At 42.7% G+C, this 24,532-nt stretch overlaps 1 protein-coding gene across 1 annotated transcript in view; it reads right to left on the bottom strand.

Moving 5' to 3' along the window:
* The window catches only part of ZFR2 (zinc finger RNA binding protein 2), a 324,702-nt gene that overhangs the window by 143,484 nt on the left and 156,686 nt on the right, over positions 1-24,532 (bottom strand). Inside the window, exon 9 of the mRNA XM_073594216.1 lies at positions 19,177-19,325. Coding sequence (XP_073450317.1) covers positions 19,177-19,325 — 149 coding nt within the window. The remainder of the gene's footprint in view (positions 1-19,176; positions 19,326-24,532) is intronic.

Below are 24,532 nucleotides of genomic sequence, written 5' to 3'. Positions count from 1 at the left end.
TTGCAAATTATGGTGGAAAATAAGTATTTGGTCACCTACAAACAAGCAAGATTTCTGGCTCTCACAGACCTGTATCTTCTTCTTTAAGAGGCTCCTCTGTCCTCCACTCATTAACTGTATTAATAGCACCTGTTTGAACTTGTTATCAGTATAACAGACACCTGTCCACAACCTCAAAAAGTCACATTCCAAACTCCACTATGGTGAAGACCAAAGAGCTGTCGAAGGACACCAGAAATAAAATTGTAGACCTGCACCAGGCTGGGAAGACTGAATCTGCAATAGGCAAGCAGCTTGGTGTGAACAAATCAACTGTGGGAGCAATAATTAGAAAATGGAAGACATACAAGACCACTGATAATCTCCCTCGATCTGGTGCTCCACGCAAGATCTCACCCCGTGGGGTCAAAATGATCACAGGAACGGTGAGCAAAAATCCCAGAACCACACGGGGGGACCTAGTGAATGACGTGCAGAGAGCTGAGACAAACGTAACAAAGGCTACCATCAGTAACACACTACGCCGCCAGGGACTCAGATCCTGCAGTGCCAGACGTGTCCCCCTGCTTAGGCCAGTACACGTCCGGGCCCGTCTGAGGTTTGCTAGAGAGCATTTGGATGATCCAGAAGAGGATTGGGAGAATGTCATATGGTCAGATGAAACCAAGGTAAAACTGTTTGGTAGAAACACAACTCGTCGTGTTTGGAGGAGAGAGAGAATGCAGAGTTGCAACCAAAGAACACCATACCTACTGTGAAGCATGGGGGTGGCAACAACATGCTTTGGGGCTGTTTCTCTGCAAAGGGAACAGGACGACTCATCCGTGCCCAGCGACAGCCCCAAAACATCACTGCTCTAGAGGAGATCTGCATGGAGGAATGGGCCAACATACCAGCAACAGTGTGTGACAACCTTGTGAAGACTTTTAACGTTTAACCTCGGTCATTGCCAACAAAGGATGCATAACAAAGTATTGAGATGAACTTTTGATATTGACCAAATACTTATTTTCCACCATAATTTGCAAATAAATTCTTTCAAAAACCAGACAATGTGATTGTCTGGATTTGTTTCCACATTTTGTCTCTCATAGTTGAGGTATACCTATGATGACAATTACAGGCCTCTCTCATCTTTTTAAGTGGGAGAACTTGCACAATTGGTGGCTGACTAAACACTTTTTTGTCCCACACACACACACATACACACACACACACTGTTGTGCTGATAACTTTACATACCCTGGCAGAATTTATGATTTCTTGGCCATTTTTCAGAGAATATGAATGATAAACACAAAAACATTTCACTGACGGTTAGTGTTTGGCTGAAGCCATTTATTATCATCAACTGTGTTTACTCTTTAAATCATAATCACAACCGAAACTACCCAAATGACCCTGATCAAAAGTTTACATACCCCAGTTCTTAATACCGTGTATTGCCCCCTTTAACATCAATGACAGCTTGAAGTCTTGTGGCATTTGTGGATGAGGCTCTTTATCTTCTCAGATGGTAAAGCTGCCCATTCCTCTTGACAAAAAGTCTCCAGTTCCTGTAAATTCTTGGGCTGTCTTGTATGAACTGCACGTTTGAGATCTCCCTAGAATGGCTCAATGATATTGAGGTCAGGAGTCTGAGATGGCCACTCCAGAACCTTCACTTTATTCTGCTGTAGCCAATGACAAGTTGGCTTGGCCTTGTGTTTTGGATCATTGTCATGTTGGAATGTCAAAGTACGTCCCATGCACAGCTACCTGGCTGATGAATGCAAATGTTTCTTCAGTATTTTATGCTAACATACAGCATTCATCTTGCCATCAATTTTGACCAAATTTCCTGTGCCTTTGTAGCTCACACATCCCCAAAACATCAGTGATCCACCTGTGTTTCACAGTAGGAATGGTATACCTTTCATCATAGGCCTTGTTGACTCCTCTCCAAATGTAGCGTTTTTCTGGTTGTGGCCAAAAAGCAAAATGTTGTTCTCATCACTCCAAATGACTGTGCCAGGTGGTTTGAAGCTTGTCTTTTTGCTGTTTGGCGTATTGTAAGTGGGATGCTTTGTGGCATTTGCATAGTAATGGCTTTCTTCTGGTGACTCGACCATGCAGCCCATCTTTCTTCAAGTGCCTCCTTATTGTGCATCTTGAAACAGCCACACCACATGTTTTCAGAGAGTCCTGTATTTCATCTGAAGTTATTTGTGGGTTTTTATTTGCATCCCGAACAATTTTCCTGGCAGTTGTGGCTGAAATTTTAGTTGGTCTACCCAAGCTTGGTTTGGTTTCAACCCCTCATTTTCCACTTCTTGATTAGTTTGAACATTGCTGATTGGCATTCTCAGTTCCTTGGATATCTTTTTATATCCCTTTCCTGTTTTATACAGTTCAACTACCCTTTCCCACAGATCCTTTGACAATTCTTTTGCTTTCCCCATGAACCAGAATCCATAAACGTCAGTGCAACACTGGATGAAAGATGCAAGTGTCTGTCAGGAGTCCAGAAACTCATTGACCTTTTATACACACACCAATTACAAGCAAACAGATCCCAGGTGAGGATGGTTACCTTTAACCACTTCACTACCCGGCCATAGTAAAATGACGTCCACAGACGGGATCTCCCATCCTGGGTGGACGTCATATGACGGCCTGGGCACCCACGATTGCCCGTTAACTGGGCCGGACCCTGGATCTGTGTGTGTAAACACACAGATCCACGTCCTGTCAGTTGAGAGGAGACCGATATGTGTTCCCAGTACAGAGGAACACTGATCGGTCTCCTCCCCTTGTGCGTCCCCTCCCCCTACAGTTATAATCACTCCCCTAGGAAACATTTAACCCCTCATCTCCCCCTAGTGGTTAACCCCTTTCCCTGCCTGTCACATTTATACAGTAATCAATGCATTTGGGTAATTTATGTTGTCAATATGATTTAAAAAGAATAAACACAGTTGATGATAATAAATGGCTTCAGCCAAACACTAACCATGAGTGAAAGAAACGTTTTTGTGTTATCATTCATATTCTCTGAAAAATAGCCAAGAAATCATAAATTCTGCCAGGGTATGTGAACTTATGAAGGTGTATAAGTGTAGCGCTAAAGTGTTTGGGTTAATTAACACAACCCTGCCATTAACATAGAAAAATGAATCAAAAAATCTTAGTATCAAATTAAGTAAATCAACAAACTATAATAAACAAACATACATGCATTATAGAAATACCACATGTGATATATACCATATAGGTGGCTGAAAACTAAAAGATAAAAATCACTCACTGCACATTGTAGATTTCTGAGAATTTCACAGACTTATTAATTTACTTTGCAGTGAAGTAAATTAATAAGTCTGTGAAATTCTCAGAAATCTAAATGTGCAGTGAGTGATTGAAAGTCCACAATATATAGTGAATAGATTGAAGATCTCGATCACCACACAGATATCCAATATGGTGGATGAAAACTGAAAACATCAATGTGATTAAGCCACCACCGAGGTAGATGTAGGCTTACCGGATGGTTTAAACTCAGAAGAACATACGTTCTGTGAGTCAAACAGGCTTATGTTGTCAGCCGACAACCAGGATGGAACCTTGGGGATCCTCCGTGATTGGAACCTGGAATATCCTAGACCCTCATGGGAAATCCGTCTCCATACAGGTGGTTATACGTCAGAAGATAGTGACCAATTGGATGAGGGAAATGGAAAAAGATGGCCACATAGCATAATTCCGTATAAACTCTTAAAAGTTATTAAAAGTAAAACGCTTACATTTGAAAAGTGATTACAAGCGCTTGAATAAAACAATGGCGGCAGTGGAGTCCTTCCCGACGCGTTTCGTCTCAGACTTCGACTGGGGTGTCCTTCCAGTGCAGCCAGACTCACTAATAAAGGAAATGTGACCCCAATATTGAGAATCCAGCTCGTACAGTGTCTCCACTGATTTTGATGCACACTTCCGGGTCATCCAATATGGCGGACCAGCGTGCGTTCCACGACTCAGTGTCATAGCTGAGAATGCATTCCAAAGGCTATTATGCTAATCACCCGCACGCTCGCATGAAACATGCAAGCGTCAAATCAAACGAATGCAGTAACGGGCATGTGGGCGTAACGTTACATAAAAAAGTAAATGAACTTTAACGCTCGGATCAACGAAAATCCAGCTCATACAATGTCTCCATTGGTTTAAAATGCAGACTTCCGGGTCGTCCAATATGGAGGACCGGCGTACGTTCCACGACTCAGTGCCATAGCTAGGCGAGCATTCCAAAGGCTGTTAAGCTAGTCGACTAGACGTTCACATGAAACAACATGCGAGCGTCAGGTCAAATGGACAGACATGTAGGCGTGGCGTTACGTGAAAACTGTAAATAAATTTCGACACACACACAGATCAATGTGTGGGTGTCCGATAAGTGGGGCATAACCCATCATTATCGCACACCTCAACTCAATTCATTAAATGGACAAAATATAAAGCACTTGACAAGCAGTGAGGTCATATAAAATAAGACCGTACTGCACGTCAAGCCTCGGCATGGAAAAATTTGATATATTGGGGATGAGACAAAATCTACCGTAAAAAATCTAAATTATTTTACTGTATATGAGAAAGCATGCTTAAAAAACATGCTGTAAGCCCATACATGAAAAACTGAAAAAACAAAAAAACAAATATTAATATACTTCTTGTGACACGTGATGTTAACGTATAGCCAATTGGTTGATGGCACTTGTATATATTAAAGGGGATTATTATTTAAAATAATAAAAATAATGACTCCCAGGGTAAAATGATTGTGTATATAAACATCCGAGATGGATTCTCTCAAGGGCCCTAACAACATTGACCTAGGTCATGAACAAATAAGGTGAGGATACATTAAATTAGAATCTTAATTATGTACACCCCAACAATTGAGATTGTTTTGAATAGATATGTGTGTATAAAAATAGATAGGAACATAGCATCAGACAAAAACTAGGATTCATTGATAAAGGCATTGATGTCCCACTCAACGTTCATTCCGAACGGAGAGTGGGACCGTAACTCATATATCCAGAACGTCTCCAGACGGGAGACCCCTCTGGTCATGGCACCTACCCTCCAGGGTGAAATGTACTTATCGATAGCGACAAATTGTGATCCTTAGGGGTCGCCATTATGAAATTCCCTATAGTGTCTAGGGACACTATGCTTTGAATCTCTGCCTTTAATTAAGGCGATATGTTCGGCAACTCTTGTGGAAAACATCCTAATTGTACGGCCAACATATTGCTTGTCACAAAGGCAAGTAATCAAATATACCACATATTTTGTACTACATGTGCCGAAGTGTTTGATAGTATACTTCTTTTTTGTGATGGTAGATGTGAAATCTACCACTTTACGTCTTCCTAGTGTGTTATGTTGACATACTACACATTTCTTGCAGGGAAAGAAACCAATCCAATTATGAAAAAAAGAAGGACGAACTGGCAGATTAATAACATTGAGTGCTATGCAACCTTGCAGGGATGGTGCTCCCCTAAAGATGACCTTTGCCTGTTCAGGTATTACAGTACTAAGAATGTTATCTTGTCTAAGAACATCCCAATGTCTCTTCACAATTGTTTTAAATTGTTTATGTTGTGTTGAAAATGAAGTCAACATGGCTCATTTGAAATTCTTATCAGGTTCTCGTTTAGGTTTAATCGCAAGTAGTGACCCCCTATCTGTATTGATGGCTTTTTGTAATTACAAATCAATGCTCTTACTGTCATATCCCTTGTCTAGAAACCTTTGTTTAAGGACCCCTGCCTGTATTGTAAATGTATCCGTATCCGTGCAGTTCCTACGGAGACTTAAAAACTGACTACGCGGGACGGAACTCAACCAGGACTTATGGTGACAGCTATCTATGGGAATAAAACCAATGCGGTCCGTGGGTTTAAAATACGTTTGGAATTTAAACTGTCCACAATCTCTATTTCCAAATCAAGAAAATGAATTTTAGTTCCACTTACTTCATATGATAAAGATACACCCCTGTCGTTTAAATTGAGGTGATCAAAAAACTGTTTTAAAGGAATCTGGGTGCCGCTCCATAGGAGGAGGATGTCGTCGATATATATCTGGCCCACAGGACCAAGGATAAAGTCCCGTGGGCATAGACGACATCCTCCTCCCACTTTGCCATAAACGAATTCGCAAGGCTTGGAGTGAACTTCGCTTCCATAGCTACCCCTCGTTGTTGGAGGTAGTAGCGTTGGTTAAACCAAAAATAGTTATGTTTGGTTGCGAATTCCAAAAGTTCTATCAAATACTCGCATTGGAAAGGGGCTAGAGACTGTTCACGGGCCAAAAAATGTCGGACGGCCTCTATACCCCTTTCATGTGGTATACAGGTATATAACGAAGCCACATCCGCAGTGGTCATAATAAAACCATCCCGTATCTCAATATTTTCCAAAAGTCTGATAGTAGAGTCAGTGTCCTTAACCACTTAAGGACCAGCCTCGTTTTGGAATTTAGGTGTTTGACGTTTAAAACAGGTTTTTTTGCTAGAAAATTACTTAGAACCCCAAACATTATAATTGTTTTTTTTTTTCTAACACCCTAGAGAATAAAATGGCGGTCATTGCAATACTTTTTTTCACACCGTATTTGCGCAGCGGTCTTACAAGCGCGCTTTTTTTGGAAAAAATTCACTTTTTTGAATAAAAAAATAAGACAACAGTAAAGTTAGCCCAATTTTTTTTTATATTGTGAAAGATAATGTTACGCCGAGTAAATTGATACCAAACATGTCACGCTTCAAAATTGCGCCCGCTCGTGGAATGGCGTCAAACTTTTACCCTCAAAAATCTCCATAGGCGACGTTTAAAAAATTCTACAGGTTGCATGTTTTGTGTTACAGAGGAGGTCTAGGGCTAGAATTATTGCTCTCGCTCTAACGATTGCAGCTATACCTCACATGTGTGGTTTGACGACCGTTTTCATATGCGGGTGCTACTCACGTATGTGTTCGCTTCTGCGTGCAAGCTCGTCGGGATGGGTGGGGAGGGGGGGGGGATTTAAAAAAATTTTTTTCTATTTTTATTATTTATTTTACATGATTTTATTTATTTTTACACTGTTTAAAAAAAAATGTGTCACTTTTATTTCTATTACAAGGAATGTAAACATCCCTTGTAATAGAAAAAAGCATGACAGGACCTCTTAAATATGAGATCTGGGGTCAAAAAAACCTCAGATCTCATAGTTACACTAAAATGCAATAAAAAAAAAAAAAAAAGAAAGTCATTTAAAAAAATGACATTGAAAAAAATGTGCCTTTAAGACGTATGGGCGGAAGTGACGTTTCAACGTCGCTTACGCCCAGCAGTGTCATGGAGAAGAGTGGGCGCCATCTTAGCTTCACTTGTCTCCAGGCACAGCAGGCAGACGGACGCGATCGCCTCCACTGCTACCGATGGCTCCGGTAAGCGGCGGAGGGCCCTCTCCTGCCACTGATAAAAGTGATCTCGCGGCGAATCTGCCGCAGAGACCACTTTTATCTGAAAGTGACCGCCGCACGAAAAACGGGGATACTGGGGTTATGGCAGCTAGCTGCTGCCATAAAAACGATATCCGCCGGCAAACTTTGGACGTACATCGGCGTGGGTGGTCGGCAAGTGGTTAAGATACGATGGTGTCTGCCTAACTAGGGGCTGTAAATAAAAATCTATGTATTGTACTATACGTGATGTGATGGAATTGATACCACTCACGATAGGTCGTCCGGGAGGACGTACTGGGTCCTTATGAATTTTAGGTAAATAATAAATGGTAGGAATTCTGGGCGCTGTAGGGATTAAAAATGCTCTCTCTTTTTTATTTAGGATATTGAGATCATAACCCTTAGTAATAAGATTTTGAAGTTGTTTCTTATACATATTAGCAGGGTTATTAAAAAGTTCCCTGTATGTATCAAGTTCACTCAGAAATCGGTGCATCTCCATTTCGTATTGACTTTTATCTAAAACTACTATGCCACCGCCTTTATCCACCGGGCAGATAACCAAGTCTTTCCGTTCACACAGGGACTTGAGTCCATCACTTGACAAAGGTCGGTGGCGAATGCGTTTCTCAGGTAGTTTTGCAAGGTCTTCAAGGACTAAATCCCTAAAGATCTTGACAGCTGGGGCTACCGGAACAGGGGGAGAGAAAAGAGACGGATTAGATAATCCAGAATGGACAGTCCCTGCAGTGGCTGCTTGATAATTGGTTTGATAGGGATTGGATATCAAATATCGCTGAATGTTAATTTTACGTATGTATTTGTGAACATCAATAAAAGCTGTTGAATTTGTCAATTTTTTTGGTGGGGCATATTTAAGACCCTTATCCAAAATTGATAATTCTGCCTGGGTGAGTACCTGAGTGCTCAAATTAAAGACACCTTGACCCGTTACTCTTCTTCTCTTTCCTCCTCTGTATTCTCCTCCCCCCTCGACAGCCTCTCTTAGGTCTGAACCTCGCTTTCTTGCATGTCGGTCCTTGTGAAAACCCTGGCTTCCATAAGTGCTGGGATTATGTACATATGGAGATTGCTCATAGTTATCTCTCACATGTTCAAAACTGCGTGTATCCCTAAGTGGATAAAACCTATTGTGAGTGGGTAGAGGGGATGGGTTATAATATTGAGACGTATAAAATAATAATTGAAGCGCTTCACTCAATGATCAGTAAAAAATAAATATAAAATGCACTACTGTGCATCCCGCACATAAAATCCAAACCAGTGTAAGATTCCACTACTATTACAAGTGTTTCAAAAAGCTCATAAACTTATAAATAACTATATAAAAAAAATATATATAAACGTGATCTTGCACAGATAAATAAATAAAATTGAAATTCTATAACGTGTACATACAAGAACAATGATCCATCATTGTAATATAAATAGTGAATAAAAAATATAAATAGACAAGTGTTGATAATTAATTAGTGGTGTGGTTAAACAGGGAGAGGCATTAAAAAGACTATTTTAGTAGAGATATAAAAGTAGTCCCAATGATTGTGGTTCTTTGATTGCTTAATAGGGGGGTCTGCTTGTCATTTTTAAACAATTCTGCCATCCACCTCTATTTCCATCAGGTACAGCTTTCCACACCGTTGATTATATGTAAAGCAAAGAATGAACAAGGAAAAATTTCATTGCGCAATGAACTCCATTTAGTACACCAGCAAAACACCCTAAGAGATTCACTCACGTGAGCCCGTATTAGAAAAACATATGAATGTGCAATAGCAGTCAGCCGCTGTGGACGAGAGAAAGGATCGCTGCAGTACACCGCTCTGTGACAGACTGCAGAGTGCGTCCTAGGCTCCTCCTAGGAGCGATCCTTTCTCTCGTCCACAGCGGCTGACTGCTATTGCAGATTCATATGTTTTTCTAATACGGGGCTCACATGAGTGAATCTCTTAGTGTGTTTTGCTGGTGTACTAAATGGAGTTCATTGCGCAATGAAATTTTTCCTTGTTCATTCTTTGCTTTAGATATAATCAACGGTGTGGAAAGCTTTACCTGATGGAAATAGAGGTGGATGGCAGAATTGTTTAAAAATGACAAGCAGACACCCCAATTAAGCAATCAAAGAACCACAATCATTGGGACTACTTTTATATCTCTACTAAAATAGTCTTTTTAATGCCTCTCCCTGTTTAACCACATCACTAATTAATTATCAACACTTGTCTATTTATATTTTTTATTCACTATTTATATTACAATGATGGATCATTGTTCTTGTATGTACACGTTATAGAATTTCAATTTTATTTATTTATCTGTGCAAGATCATGTTTATATTTTTTTTTATATAGTTTTTTTTTATATAGTTATTTATAAGTTTATGAGCTTTTTGAAACACTTGGAATAGTAGTGGAATCTTACACTGGTTTGGATTTTATGTGCGGGATGCACAGTAGTGCATTTTATATTTATTTTTTACTGATCATTGAGTGAAGCACTTCAATTATTATTTTAAACATTTTTATGAAGGGATATTGAGCACCTTATATTGATAGCAGCCTTTCTCATATAGATGATTAGTTTCACTTTGGCTTTTTGGTTTTTCATTCAATAACCATCACAGCGCTTTGTTTTTTCACATTTATAATATTGAGAGTTGTTATAATAAGAATTAGAGCGTTTTTCATGTCTTGCTGGAGAAAGGTAATGAGACGGATTGTCATACTCTTGATAAAGATAAGCCTCAGAATAATGGGGATTACCTTTAAAATTACCTCTTCCCCCTCTTTTACCTCTATAGTTACCCTTACCCATGGGGGGGGTTATTTGGGGTATGGGAACTATAATGATGTACCCTCTGTTGTGACAGGTGGGGGTCACTACCATATGTGTCTCCTGCTCTCCGAGTGTCACGACCTCGGGTGGACCATCCACCATATTGGATATCTATGTGGTGATCGAGATCTTCAATCTATTCACTATATATTGTGGACTTTCAATCACTCACTGCACATTGTAGATTTCTGAGAATTTCACTGACTTATTAATTTACTTTGCACCAATTTTTATTATCTTTTAGTTTTCAGCCACATATATGGTATATATCACATGTGGTATTTCTATAATTCATGTATATTTGTTTATTATGGTTTGTTGATTTACTTAATGTGATCTACTAAGATTTTTTGATTTATTTTTCTATGTTAATGGCAGGGTTGTGTTAATTAACCCAAACACTTTAGCGCTACACTTATACACCTTTATGATTTTAAACAAAAATATCTGTTTGTTGTGTTAGCTGCTATTATTAATTTAGGCAGCGTGGGGTACCTCTTTACACTTTATGTAAACTTATGATCACAACTGTGTAACACACAAACAGCGAATACAAGTGATCACAGAATCCCCTCCCATTACGAAATTGACATCATTCCATTAAAGTAAACTGGAAGCACAGCTGTGAATGTGCAGATTCCGGGTGGGAAGTTTTCTCTGAATTTATCACAATCGTTTAAAATCAATGATCTGTACAATTTGATCTAGATGAGGGAATGCATGGTTAGATAAATACAGTGTAAAAGAATAAATAACTTTGTATAAAAGATAAACATATTAAATCAACAAACACCTACATGTCAATTTATATATATCTGGTGGTTATAACAAAGATTAAGGACCAATATAGATGGGATATGCAAAGAAAAAAGGATTATATATACAAAAAGTTATTTTTTTATTTTTTTCGTGTTGTATCTCACATTATCTCTCCTGCACCTCTCTCCATGAAGGCGTTTGACTGTCGTTGGCGGTGATTACCTTCCGTTTCCGAATCGGATGTTTATATTGTTTTTGTATGGATAAATTATCAACGTGAATTACAACAATATGTTTGGTCTGGAACAATGGATCGTCTGTTAAATATCTCACAGGTATATACCAAAGATTTGACACCTATATCAGAGGACTCTGCCTGCAATGACCTTTTCAGTAAGCTTAAAACAGCTCCTAATAAATAAATCTGGATTTGGTGGGATGCTGAGGGTCTGAAGCAGTATATTGGGGAGTCCATAATCCCTTGAGGTCCAAGAATAAAGTAATTCCCCTCTACGCCATACTCAGATGAATTTATGGTAAAACTGAATGAAGTTTTGTCAAAATGCTCCTTGGATCTCATGAGCCTAATTGTGGAACCGTAGGAGATCATCCTTTATACGGTTAATGAGGAAATAACTAACATTATGACACAATGAAATTGTACAAGGATCTGAAAGTGTATTCTACTCGAAACACAGAATTGGAGGATTTTCTTTAAAAAGTGAACAGAATATAATGCAAGTCAAGAGTCAAAAATTTCTGACACACTTACAGGACTACCAACAAGGTCTAGTATGCACAAGTAATAGATCAGACAAACCACAGTCGATTTTAACGAAACGGAGGCACTACTGACAAAGGTCACCAAGGCATGTCAGCTTTAGCTCTCTGGAAATATCGGATTCAGTCAGAATATTTTGATACAATGGAAGGGGACTCTTCAGTTACATCTAGAGGATCGACATTATCTGTTTTTTTTTCTAAGGAGACTGGCGGTGTGGGGAGTTCTGCTTCAAAAAAACTCAACAAAAACAAAAAAATTGGACAACAAATCCAAACAAAAAGAATGAGAAAAACAAGACTGGGACGACGAAACGCAGAAAAGATCCAACTATCCCCGACGAGCGAGAAACAGGAAACCCTGATACAGTTGATGGAAAATTTGGACGATAATACTACCGTTGCCTGTAAAGTGGTAAATCTTTCAAGTGTTCATCTTATTGATTCCGATCTTTCTAAAGGCCTCTCCATTTCCCCCTCATCACACTTTGATAACAACAAACCATATTAGACGTTAATCATTTTGTCCACAGCACTGAAGAAACTTTTTTTAAAGTGACATGACAAGTAATGTGGTTAGTTCTGTGGTCTCAGAGAATGACACACCCGAGGCTTACTTAACGTTTGATTTTTTATAGACCACCGAGCGGTGTCTATTCTCAAAAGTCTACAGTCTGAGTCTGTGAAGGGACATATGGGGTCAGTGATTGTGATGTGCAGGGTGGCAATAAATATTTTTATCCTATACATAAACGCAGTGTGGCCATTGAGATGTTCCAGGCTTTAGTGGAGCAGGACTTGGTATTTCTGCAGGAAAACGTTGAGAAAGATTGTCACGTGCAAAATGGCATTCTAAGTAAAGCTGAAATAGGAGCCCTTAAGACCTTAAAAAAATATCGGAAAGATTTGGTATTTAGACAGGCCGACAAGGGTGGGTCATTTGTTGTTATGAAAACAGATTATAAACTGGAGGCTTTACGCCAATTAAACGATGCTACTACGTATCTTACTTTAAAAACGAATCCTACAGGGGGCGCATGTGCGAGGCTCAACATGGCGGACGTACTCCACTAGAGCTCCGCACTCCCCGCTGCATTCACGGGTCTTTATACAGCATCTGAGCCACTCAGTAACACCCGATCTACCCGCAATCATAGACCGGAACACCGCTAGCACGCTCGTGATGGTTCCGACAGGCCATTGAGGGAAAAACAAGCCTAAGTTGATCAAAGAGGCGTTAGCCCGCGCCTCCTCCAAGATGGCCTCCAGCACGCAGCATCACAGGCCAGATCTTGACTCTTGGACAGTGATAATGAGGCTGATCCAGGATATAATCCCAGCGGGACGACTGCAGTACCGCAATCAGGTATGTCCCAGAAAGACTTCCTAAAACATATGGAGGAAATGCTGCAGAAGGCCCTTAAAGCTACCTATGACCAGATCACTAACAGGCTCTCCCGTGAGAACAGGCAGCTAGGCCAGCGTAGAGCAGACCTGGAAACCAGAAATGATGATATGGAGCTCACATTGCAGGAGCATGCTTAGGAGCATGAGGCACTTCTTGAAGAAAACAACATGCTCCTCTCTCGCCTGGAAGATGCAGAGAACTGTTCACGCCGCTCCAATTTGCGGCTCCGCGGTATCCCTAAAACAATAGATGACCTGACCTCCTTGTTCCAAGAACTTGTTCCCTAAATACCAATTGAGAGATTAGAATTTGACAGAATCCACAGGGCCTTGGCCCGCCACGAGATATAAGAGTCAAATTAAATTTTTTCTGCACCAAGGAGCAAATTCTTTCTGCTGCTCGTAATAAGGACGCTCTCCTGTTCAAGGGTCATACCTTCCAACTCTTCTTTGACCTGGCTCCCCTCACTATAGCCAAAAGCAGTGCCACCAAACCCCAGCTTCAAATACTGCTGCAGCACCAACTCAAATATACATGGTGCTTCCCATTCGCCCTGCAGTTCACCTACCGAGGCCAGCAACATTCCTGCACTTCGCCTGAAGCACTGCAACACCTCCTGGAATCCCTGCAGCTAGCAGTTGCCTGCCCAGGTATCCGAGACTTCTTGCCCCGAACACCTGCTCATTCGGCTACTCACTCCTATATCACCACTACGAAACGCATCCAACTGGGTCCATACCCCATTCAGAAAGGAACTCCATCACGAATATCTGCTACCAACTCCGGAGACCCCCCCCAGCATTTATGCCAGACTGAGCAAACTGCATCATTCTCCGTTGTTCTGTGAACTATCCCTAGTTGTATTCCTGTAAGAAGCCATGACCCTATCCACCTACACCTGGCTCCATACAACCAGGGGTTAGCGGCTTGGGATCCACACACAGCTGGTTAGGCGGAAAGCCTGAATCGACCCTACAACCCTACCTGGGTTACACTGGTTCAGGTCCTATATTATATTGCTTATATTAGCAACGGCATTTTAAAACCATTTCTACCCCTGATACCAATAATGCTCCTTTTGTAACCCATGTTTATTGCATACAATGTATTGGACATATGAAACCAATGAACACTCCTTGTTATTCTTTGCAGTGTTACCAATAAAAAATTTGAACAGAAAAAACAAATTCTACTAGGGCATTCAAACAACTGTCCCATATCTTGGATAGTGGTGTGGAAACTGGGGTTTTGATTCGCAATACGGCTGAATTCCTTTGAGTTGACAACCCAGTGATCCCGGTTTTCCACCATCTACCTAAACCGCATAAAAACACTCTCTCTGTTCAGGGGCGCCCTGTAGTTGCTAGTATAGGGTGCCTGTTTGAGAAGTTGGGCCACTGGATTGATCAGTATCTTTAAACCCTGGTTTTTAGATTACCTGGTTACATTAGAGACACATGAGTGGTGTTAGCTAACAATGTATACAAAATGGAGAAGTAGCTACCGATGAATTACTATGGACATAAGATGTCAGCTTAAGGGCAGCCATCCTATTGCATCACACTGCAGAGCTAAGCAGGTGCAGGGCGGTGCTGACTCCCCACATATTTTGAAAAGTTCTTTGGTGTGGGCCTTTTTTGACACGTGTGCAGCAGATCGCACCATTGTTGTTTGCAACATATGTCTGAAGCGTATCAAGCGTGGCCAAAACAGCAGCTGCTTGGGCACCACATGCTTGACCAGACATATGACGACCTCCCATGCAGTCCGTTGGCAACAGCACTTGAAAGACCAACATGGCATGGACAGGGACATTACCTTTCTTTCATGGCGCACTGGGTAACTCTGCTGGCAGCTGGGAAGGATGCAGGACAGGGTTCAGTATTGTTGGAGCTTGTTCCGCCACCACGCCTCCAGAATGCTAGTGGTGATTCTGCCACAGCTCTCTCCTCCACCCCCTCCTCTTCTTCCTCTATAGATTTCTCCTCTGAACCAGCTGTGCTCCATAGGCATTCAAGGGGCTACGAAAGATGCCATGCGGTGCTTGAGTTGGTCTGCTTAGGGGACAGGAGTCACACTGGAGATTCTGTCAGCTCTGCAGAGGCAGGCTCAGAGGTGGTTGCTGCCATGCCAGCTTCAGCCAGGAATGGTTGTATGCGACAATGGCACCAACCTCCTCTTCACCCTCCAACAGGGACACGTGACCCATGCTCACATCCTGAATTTCGTGGTGCAGCAGTTCTGGAGCAGGTACCCGGGCTTACAGGATCTCCTGAGGCAGGCCAGGAAAGTCTGTGGTCATTTCCGCCGGTCATATAATGCCAGTGCTTGGCTGGCTGACATTCAAAGAGAATGCAACCTGCCCAAGAACCGCCTCATTTGTGACGTGCCCACCAGGTGGAACTCAACGTTGGCAATGCTGCAGCGGCTGCACACGCAGCAGAGGGCCATCAATGAGTACCTGTGTTAGTATGGCACCAGGACAGGGTCAGGGGAGCTTGTCTTTTTTTTTGCCACGCCAGTGGCTACTGATCAAGGATGCATGCACTGTCCTGTCACCATTTGAGGAGGCCACGAGAATGGTGAGCAGTGACAGTGTATGCATCAGTGATATTGTCCCTCTTGTCTTCCTGTTGGAGCACACGCTTCGTGGAATAATGGACAGGGCACTTGAGGCAGAGCAGCGGGAGGAAGGGGAGGACTTCCTTACCTCTCAAGGCCCCCTTTATCCAGATACTAGTATTCCTGCAGGCCCGCCGATCACAGAGGAGGAGGAGGAAGAGGAGGAGGATTGTGTCAGCATGGAGGTGGAGGATAACACTCAGCATCAGCAGCAGTCTTCGAAGAATCATTTTCAGTCCCCAGAAACCAATGGAGTTGTACGTGGCTGGGACGAGGTGGTTGAGGATCGTGTGATCCTTAATGACCCAGGGGACTCAAGATCGAATGCCTCTGCAAACCTACGCTGCATGGCCTCCCTGATCCTGCAAAGCCTGCAAAAGGACCCTAGGATTCATGGTATCAAGGAGAGGGACCATTACTGGCTGGCAACCCTTCTTGAACCACGTTACAAGGGTAAGGTTGCAGAACTTATCCAGCCTTCGCAGAGGGAGCAGAGGATGAAATATCTTTGGGAGGCCTTGCAGAAAGGTTTGTGTAATGCGTTTTCAGAGCCTGGGAGGTTACAATTTCCTGGTGCTGGACAACGTGTTGCTGAGGCTTCGTTCAGTCACAGAAAGAGCGGTGGAGAAGGTGGCCGGCTGACCGATGCCTTCAGGCAATTCTTCAGTCCTCAGCGCCCAGGTCTGATCAATTCCAGCAACCATCGTCAGCGTATGACTTCCATGGTGCAGAAATATCTAGGGGCAAGATCAGACTTGGAGACCTTTCCACCAGAACATCCTCTGGGTTACTGGGTCTTGAGGATGGACCACTGGCCAGAGCTTGCTCAATATGCAATTGAGCTACTGGCCTGTCCTGCATCCAGCGTTCTTTCTGAACGCACATTCAGTGCTGCTGGAGGCTTTGTAACCGATCACAGAGTGCGCCTGTCCACAGACTCTGTTGATCGGCTCACATTCATAAAAATGAATCAGTCTTGGATCACCAGCTACCAAGCACCTGATGCTGATGCAACCGATTGATTTTTCTATGGATGTGGGATCCTTTGAAGACTGTATATGCTGAGTGACTATCCTATTCCTCCTCAATTTTCATGATGATATCTTGTAAGAATATTTTCGGTTCAGGGCACCACCACCACTACCTAAGGCCCAATTTTGCTGCCCCTGTTTAACAGGGGCGTGTAATTACAATTTTTGATCTAATATTTCACAGCAGGGCCTGTTCCTGCACTCAACAAAAGTTTCTGATAGGCTTTACAGTGTTGTGTCACCACCACCACCCTAAGGCCCAATTTTATAGGGGCATGTAATCACAATTCTTGATATAATATTTCACAGCAGGGCCCGTTCCAGCGCCCACCAAGAGTAACTGTCAGGGCTTACAATGTTCTGGTACCACCAACACCTAAGGCCCAATTTTCTGCAGAGTGTATAGGGCAGGCCGTATAGTATATACAGGAGGTCCCCCATTTTCAAACATCTGACTTACAAACCACTCCTACTTACAAATGGAGGGAGACAATAGGAAGTGAGAGGGAATCTACCCCTAGGAAGGGAAATTCTCTCCTGCAAGAGTTAATATGGGAAAAAGGTGTCTCCACTAATGCTTTATCACCAATCCTTGTTTTCCTAATAACCCAAAATTTTCAAAATCCAATTGTCATTGGGACAGAAAGTGAGGTGAAATCTTCTGAACAGGGGCACAGACAGCAAAAAAAAAAATGTTACAGGGGTGATAACCCTGCCCTATATTATCCAAAAAGCTTAAAAATAGATGTTTGAGCTGGAGCTACACTTCTGCCTATTCTTGTACCTGTTCCAAATTACAAACAGATTCAACTTAACAACAAACCTACAGTCCCTATCTTGTTTGTAACCCAGGGACTGCCTGTATACTGCTGTTCAGAGTATATAGGAACCCCACGCCTTTTTTTTTTATTTGGGTGCGGAGTTCCCTTTAATATCTATACCAGACCCAAAGGACCCAGTAATGGGCTGGGGGGGGGGGGGGGGGGGGGGCAACATCACATTACAGCCGCAAGCAGTTTTAAATGACTTTTTTTTCCTTTATGTCAATTTGTGCAGGGACAGTTCTAAACACGGGAAAAACGTGCCACTTTACAGGCATACTATAGACACCCCCCCAGGCACGATATTTCAAGGAATATTACACTTTTATGGTTTCACTTTAAGCATTATTAAAATCACTGCTCCCAAAAAAAGGCCCTTTTTAAAACTTTTTTTGCATTGATACATGTTCCCTGGGGCAGGACCCGGGTCCCCAAACACTTTTCATGACAATAACTTGCATATTAGCCTTTAAAAGTAGCACTTTTGATTTTTCACGTTCGAGTCCCATAGACTTTATTGGGGTTCGCGTGTTCGCATAAATTTTTGGTCTGTTCACATGTTCTGCCGTGAACCAAACCGGGGGGTGTTCGGCTCATCCCTACCTCCAAAGACATGCTGTTAAGTCAAACTGGCTCTTGTCTAAATTGGCCCTAGTATGTGTATGTATGAATGAATGCGAGTTAGGGACCTTAGATTGTAAGCTTCTTGAGGGCAGGGACTTATGTGAATTTACAATATGTATGCAAAGCGCTGGGTAAATTGTTGGCACTATATAAATACCCATAATAAAAAAATACCACAACTATCAATTGCTCAACATAAATAAGAAGCCAATGCAGAATGTGAATATCAACTTTTTCAGTAGAAACTAAATTTGTCCTAAACTCTTTCCACCTTTGAAGTCTCCCAACCAGGCAATCTCTCTATTGACCACAAAGAGAAATTAGGTGCCTATAATTTAAGGGTTGGGGGGGTGGGGTGACACAATGTTTTAGCGCCTAGCTGCATCGGCACGGCTCTTCCTCAGCCTGCCACAGTGCTCTGTCCTGCTGCATGCGGAGTGACAGCAGGACAGAGTAGTAGACAACGGGCAGGCTAGCACATTGGGCTTTCTCCCATCTAGCCTGCCACAATGCCCTGTGGGGCACTGGGCAGGCTAGTTTTGTGCTTGTGATAGTTTTGTGCACTGTCATGGATGGGATGGTGTCGCCTCTCTGGCGGGTGTCACTCGGATGTGGTCCGCACCTTCCCCCCTATGGTGCATACCAGCACGCTATGGAGCAACGGCACTGCCCTGGACTGTGATATTTTTACAGCAATTATAAGACCCAGAATAGTGCCAAGCCACACGGATAAGATTATTGCTATATTGCTTCATACATCAGTCCCCATCCAGATAAATATACCTCATTTCCATGAACCACATTTGTTCCTCTTCTAAATATCTCTGCATTGCCTGTCTATGCTCCCATCTGCGCCAAATTCTTTCCTCTTGCATCTTCCACGGTTGATTGCTCGGCTTCACTTCTACTGAAAGGCGTGGGTTCACTTTTTTCTTAAAAACAAAACAAAAAATATTTCATAGGTTTAGTAGAAATAGGCTATGATAGTATATAACACAAGTAAAGAAAAATTTGAAGGGGGAATTCCACGTATACGATTCCAGAGTGAGCGGTGATCAAATTCACATGCTAAGGAAATTACCTTTTCCTTAAAAAGGAGTTGTAAAGGCAGAAGGTTTTTTTTTTTTTTTATCTTAATGCATTCTTTGCATTAAGAAAAAAAAACCTTGTGTGTAGCAGCCCCCACAGCACCCCCTAATTACTCACCTTAGCCCCTTCTCTCTCCAGCGATGTCCACGAATGTCTAAGCCATCCGGGACACTCCTCCTGATACACAGCAGCAGTGCCACTGGCTCCCACAGCTGTCAATCAAAGTCAGTCAGCCAGATGGAGGAGAGAGGGGCGGTGTCCCCTGGTGTCTTGGTGTCCTATTGTACAGCCATATCAATGTTTGCTTTGGCGAGGTGAAGCACAAAGGGGTGAGATGCTTGAATCTCTCCCCAGCATCTCACAACTGGTGACAACACTTGGGCTTCACTCCAAGAAAGAAGTATAGGTCAACTGTCATAAGATTAGTATACATAAACCCATTCTGTCAGTACTAAAGCGGAAAACATAGGATTCTTGTACTTCCCATTAAATTTTTTAATTTAAGAAGTCATATACTGTCGGTTAAACTGCTACCTGCAGACAGACTAAACACTGGCAAACAAAAATCTGTAGGCCAGCCCAACAATCACCAAGATGAGTCAGGTCTGAGTAACTTTTTCTTGGACTAGTCTGAAGCAACAAGGATGATAGGGATACGTTCTAGCTATATCCGCCACAGAAGCTAGGGATGCATCAACGTGACTCATAAATCAACAGGTATTGATCCCACAACGGTACTAAAACATCTGCACTGTCTATCGGTAGATCTGTATGGTCTATGTATCCTTGGATATTGCAGCAAACCTGTCCAGTTTTAAGGTTGCCATAAGATCCATGTATGGCACTCCCCACCACTGACAGATTTAGCAAATTTCCTTTTGGTGCAGAGACCATTCTGCAGGATCGAGACCATGGTAACTCAGGAAATCGACTTGCTGGTTTTCTAGACTAGGAATGCGTACCACACCAAGGGCTAGGGACTCAAGGTTCTGCCAATCTGAGAATTTGTTCAAACTCCTTGGTGAGGCATTTTGTTTCCCCATGGTGGTCCACATAATTCATAGTTGTGACATTGTCTGACTGGACTTTGCACCAAGGGTGGCCCAGTCACAGCTCTAATAGAAAGCTGGAGAGGTTGGAGTTTTCTGGGAAGCAACAACTCAGAAGTCTGCCCCAATCAGAAAGGGCTGCATCTATCATGAAGATACTGCACCTGAGAGTGAGGAAGGATCTCCCTAATATTTCAGCATCAGGGAATTTAGCCACCACAAGTGAGAAGCCCTTGTCTGTGGTCAGAAGCAGATTTGTCAGTTAAGGAAAAAGATGGCTTTTCTCACCTGGGTAGACTCTCTCCCTGCAAAATTCTTGTATGAAATTAAGTGACCATCAGGTCTAAGACTGTTATGTTACATTGAACCTGCATTCTCAGTATGTTTTTTTGCTGATCAAGGAATACTTTTTTCATGCCAATGTCCAGGATCCTACCTAGATTTTATAACAGAAGGGATGGGGACAAGGAGAGCCCAAACATCAAGAGCTCTAAACCGGAAGACTAGATAAAATCCATCCTTCTTGAGGACTATCAACAGATTAAATTAAAAGCTTTTGGCCATTCCTAAACAGAAACATTAATATCCCAGGACAAAAGCTTCCTATGGTCCTAAAGAAGAATGCCGAGGGGAAGGAAGGAATTTTGCACCAAAGTAGTAATCAGGTGGTGTGGCCTGGAACTTTTAGCCTGTAGCTACCTCTTGTACCCAAGCACCTTGCTGTACGAAATGGGCAGATCCACTGTGGAGGAAAGGGGGGGGGGGGGGTGTAGCTTATTTTTTAGAATAAGAATAAAGAAGGACAGAAAAAATAACTTTTAGGAAGGGAGGATTTGTTTTCACTCTTTGTACAAAAAAATATTAAATTATCAAACAGGGATAAGGAATAACTTTAGCACAAGGAGCACAGAGCAGCCACCACTAGAAGGCGGGGCAGACAAAATTTTCCAACTCTCAAATCTCTACTACAGCCTGTATGAGACCTGAGACTATCTACTTTTGTCATGACTAGAGAGTACTTTACTGCTCCCTCCTAGCTAAATGGCGGGGAGAATCTATTACTAGGAGCATGCTGCAGAAAGCTCAGGAGAGACAATAGGAATCTAAGTAAGCTGAGACAAGAAAACCCTCCATTACAGAATAAAAGGTCTGAACAGCCACAGGTGCAACTGTACGCTCTAAGTGGGGGACAGATGTGGTAGCAGAAGCACACAACTTAGAAAAGGACCTGATGGCATCACATAGCAAGTCCACCCAAGTCCTGTCAAATAGAAGAACAGAAAAAACAGAAAATTGCTTAATGTATGGCCCAGCTTTAGTCTTCAAATCAATGCCTGTGGAGGCTCTAGAATGCAAGGTCCCGGGGCTGTGCCTTGTTCTCCACTTTCTCCCAAATCAACAGTGAACAGCCTCATCTCCGCTTTCAACATCAAGACATTCCCCCCGACATTCAGTTGTAAAATGGCAATTCAGTGTGCAGTACAAACTCTGGCACTGGGCAATTAAATGACCATGAAATGTCCCATAGCATAAATTTTGCATTTAAGGGCTTACACAGAGATGGTACATTCGCCTTGTTCCCGATCCAGCGCCAGGTCTGACCACTGCGCTTTTAGTGACTTTGCAAACCTGTGCACTCCTGTGTCTTCACTGTCTGTGTCTCCAATAACCCCTGTGCACCCTGTTTCACCCAGTGATCCTAGAGCGACCTATGTCATGAGTGACTCCAGAAAATCCTGTGTCATCCTGCAACTGCAGTGTGCACCTGCATCCCCACGCAACCTCAGGTATGCTTCTGTATTTCCTGGATTCTCTCTCTCCCTGTGACTATAGACCCCTGTCCATGACAAGGTATCAATATGAAAACCAGCACAGGTACTTGCAAATGTCAGCTAGTAAAGATGTTATCTTAGAAACATTTTAGGCAAAGTCGGGTTCACAGATCCAGATGTGTGTGTAAACTCTACACCAATTTAATCTAACACACAGGGTACTAGAATTAGATTCAATTGTACATAAAGCTAAATATGTGTGGGCTCACTTAAATGGATAGCTCCCCCCATGCAGTTCCTAGCAGAGACCCACAGTGTGTATACACATAAACTGCCTCCTGGGATGTGTAATGTAAACATCTCCGCGGGCAGTGTGCAAGTCTTTGTGCATGTGCAGACATGCTGTGGGGTGGCCCACGGCGTGTCTGCACATGCAGGGGGATCTGGCACATATGCAGACATGCCGTGGGGGACTGTGCCAGCTCCTAAAGACCCAGCAGAGACTTGCAGCGTGTCTGTGCATGCACCAGATCTTAAATTAAAAAATGGTGCAGCAGAATAGATGCTAAGTGAGAACCTTTGGCCTAATGCAAGACAGGGAGGGGCTCCATGGTCTAGTATGTTTTTTTTTTTTTTTTTTTGCGAGAGGGCCCATTTTTATTTTTAGGGGGATTAGGTAGGGTGAAGTTCCTCTTCAACATCAAATGTATTCACAAAATATGAAGGAGGATGCACGAAAAATAACTGCATTCATTTAGAAAACTACTATGAGACCTAAGCAGATTGTACTGTGGGGCACACGTAGGGTAGCAGTAAGAGACTGGAACCAAAAAAGGGCTTTTATACCATGGGTTATGCTGCCACCTACAGAAGGCTGGACACTACAAACAAAAAGCAAGGCCCAGCCCAGTAGCAAACCTGCTCAGTTTTTGGGAAATACCATAGGATTTCCAAAAGCAGTTCCAAAAAAGAGGCCCTTGTGAAACACAAAGATTTTTTCTAAGCAAGACAACCAGATCCAAGACCCTCCTTTTTATGGATAGAATCCTCTAAACTGCTCCTGCAGGAAATGGAAAAACAACTTCCTATTGAGACCTTGGAGGAGGTGGAGATCTGTGGTATGTTGCAAGAAAACTGGGAGGTTCAAGCAAATAGTCATTTGGAAGGTGGATTCTGTATCCTGAAAACACCACCTCCTCCACCCAGTCATCCCAAATGTGCTTTAGCCAAACTTCTACACAGATGACACTTCACACTAAGAACTGAAGGGCTTCATACAGAGAAAGACTTATCCAAAGGTCTAGGGGTTTTGGGTTGTCAGAATCATTTAGAGCTTGTATTAGGGTCAGATTCAGACAGATTGAAAGATTTGGATGAAAATACTTACATCCCAAAGGCATACTGGTTTGCCTGGAAGGAAAGGGTGCCCCTACACTGATAAGTTTTGTGCGTATGGGCTTGAGGAAGATTAGTACTTCTACCGCAAGAAGCATTCCTTATTACTTCATCCAGCAGCGTTCCAAAGAGTCTGTCCTTAGAGTAGACACAGTAAGGCTTTCTTGTAAGGCAGCCCATAGACGGTGCAAATTTCTTTCCTGCAATCACGGGTTGCAGGAAAGAAATCTGCATGATTCCCACATCAACACAGAGTGCTGACTTACCTCCTGTCGAGCAACTGTCTTCTCCCAGCAGGGGAAGCCGTCCCCGCCGGGAGAAGACCGTGATTATGACAGCCGCTTGCGATAATCGGAAGCAAATCTGCCCATTAATCAGCCTGCCCATTAATGGTTCAAATCTCATCCGGTTCCTACTGAACTGGCCGAGATTCGAACCATGTATGGCCAGCTTAAGTCTGAGAAGCCAACCAGCACTTCAGTCATAGAACTATATGCATGATCACATACGTCAGGCTGAGACAAGAGACTTAAGCGGTCAAGTCCGGCACAGTGTCCTACAAGAAACTCCTCACTTGCATCATCAGCTCCACTGAAGTGTGCAGGAGGGATTTTCTAATATTAGGTCTTGCCCCAAGGCCCCGATACAGTGGGGAACAGTAAGGATGGGCTAAAACAAGCCATATCAGAGAACCTGAGACATGGTAAACATGGCTCTATAGAGAGTCTTCAGTTTCCTCTCAAATGGGTCCGTAAACAACTAAGCATCCCCCCCAGGGATGGTTGTCACTTTGTTCTGGCTTGAGACATGCGTATCCACCATGGCAGGGGGAAG

This window comes from Aquarana catesbeiana, linkage group LG01 (assembly GCF_042186555.1).
Source record: "Aquarana catesbeiana isolate 2022-GZ linkage group LG01, ASM4218655v1, whole genome shotgun sequence".
Lineage (NCBI taxonomy): Eukaryota > Metazoa > Chordata > Amphibia > Anura > Ranidae > Aquarana > Aquarana catesbeiana.
The sequence above is the reverse complement of the archived record's forward strand: the minus strand, read 5'-3'. Positions and strand labels throughout refer to the sequence as shown.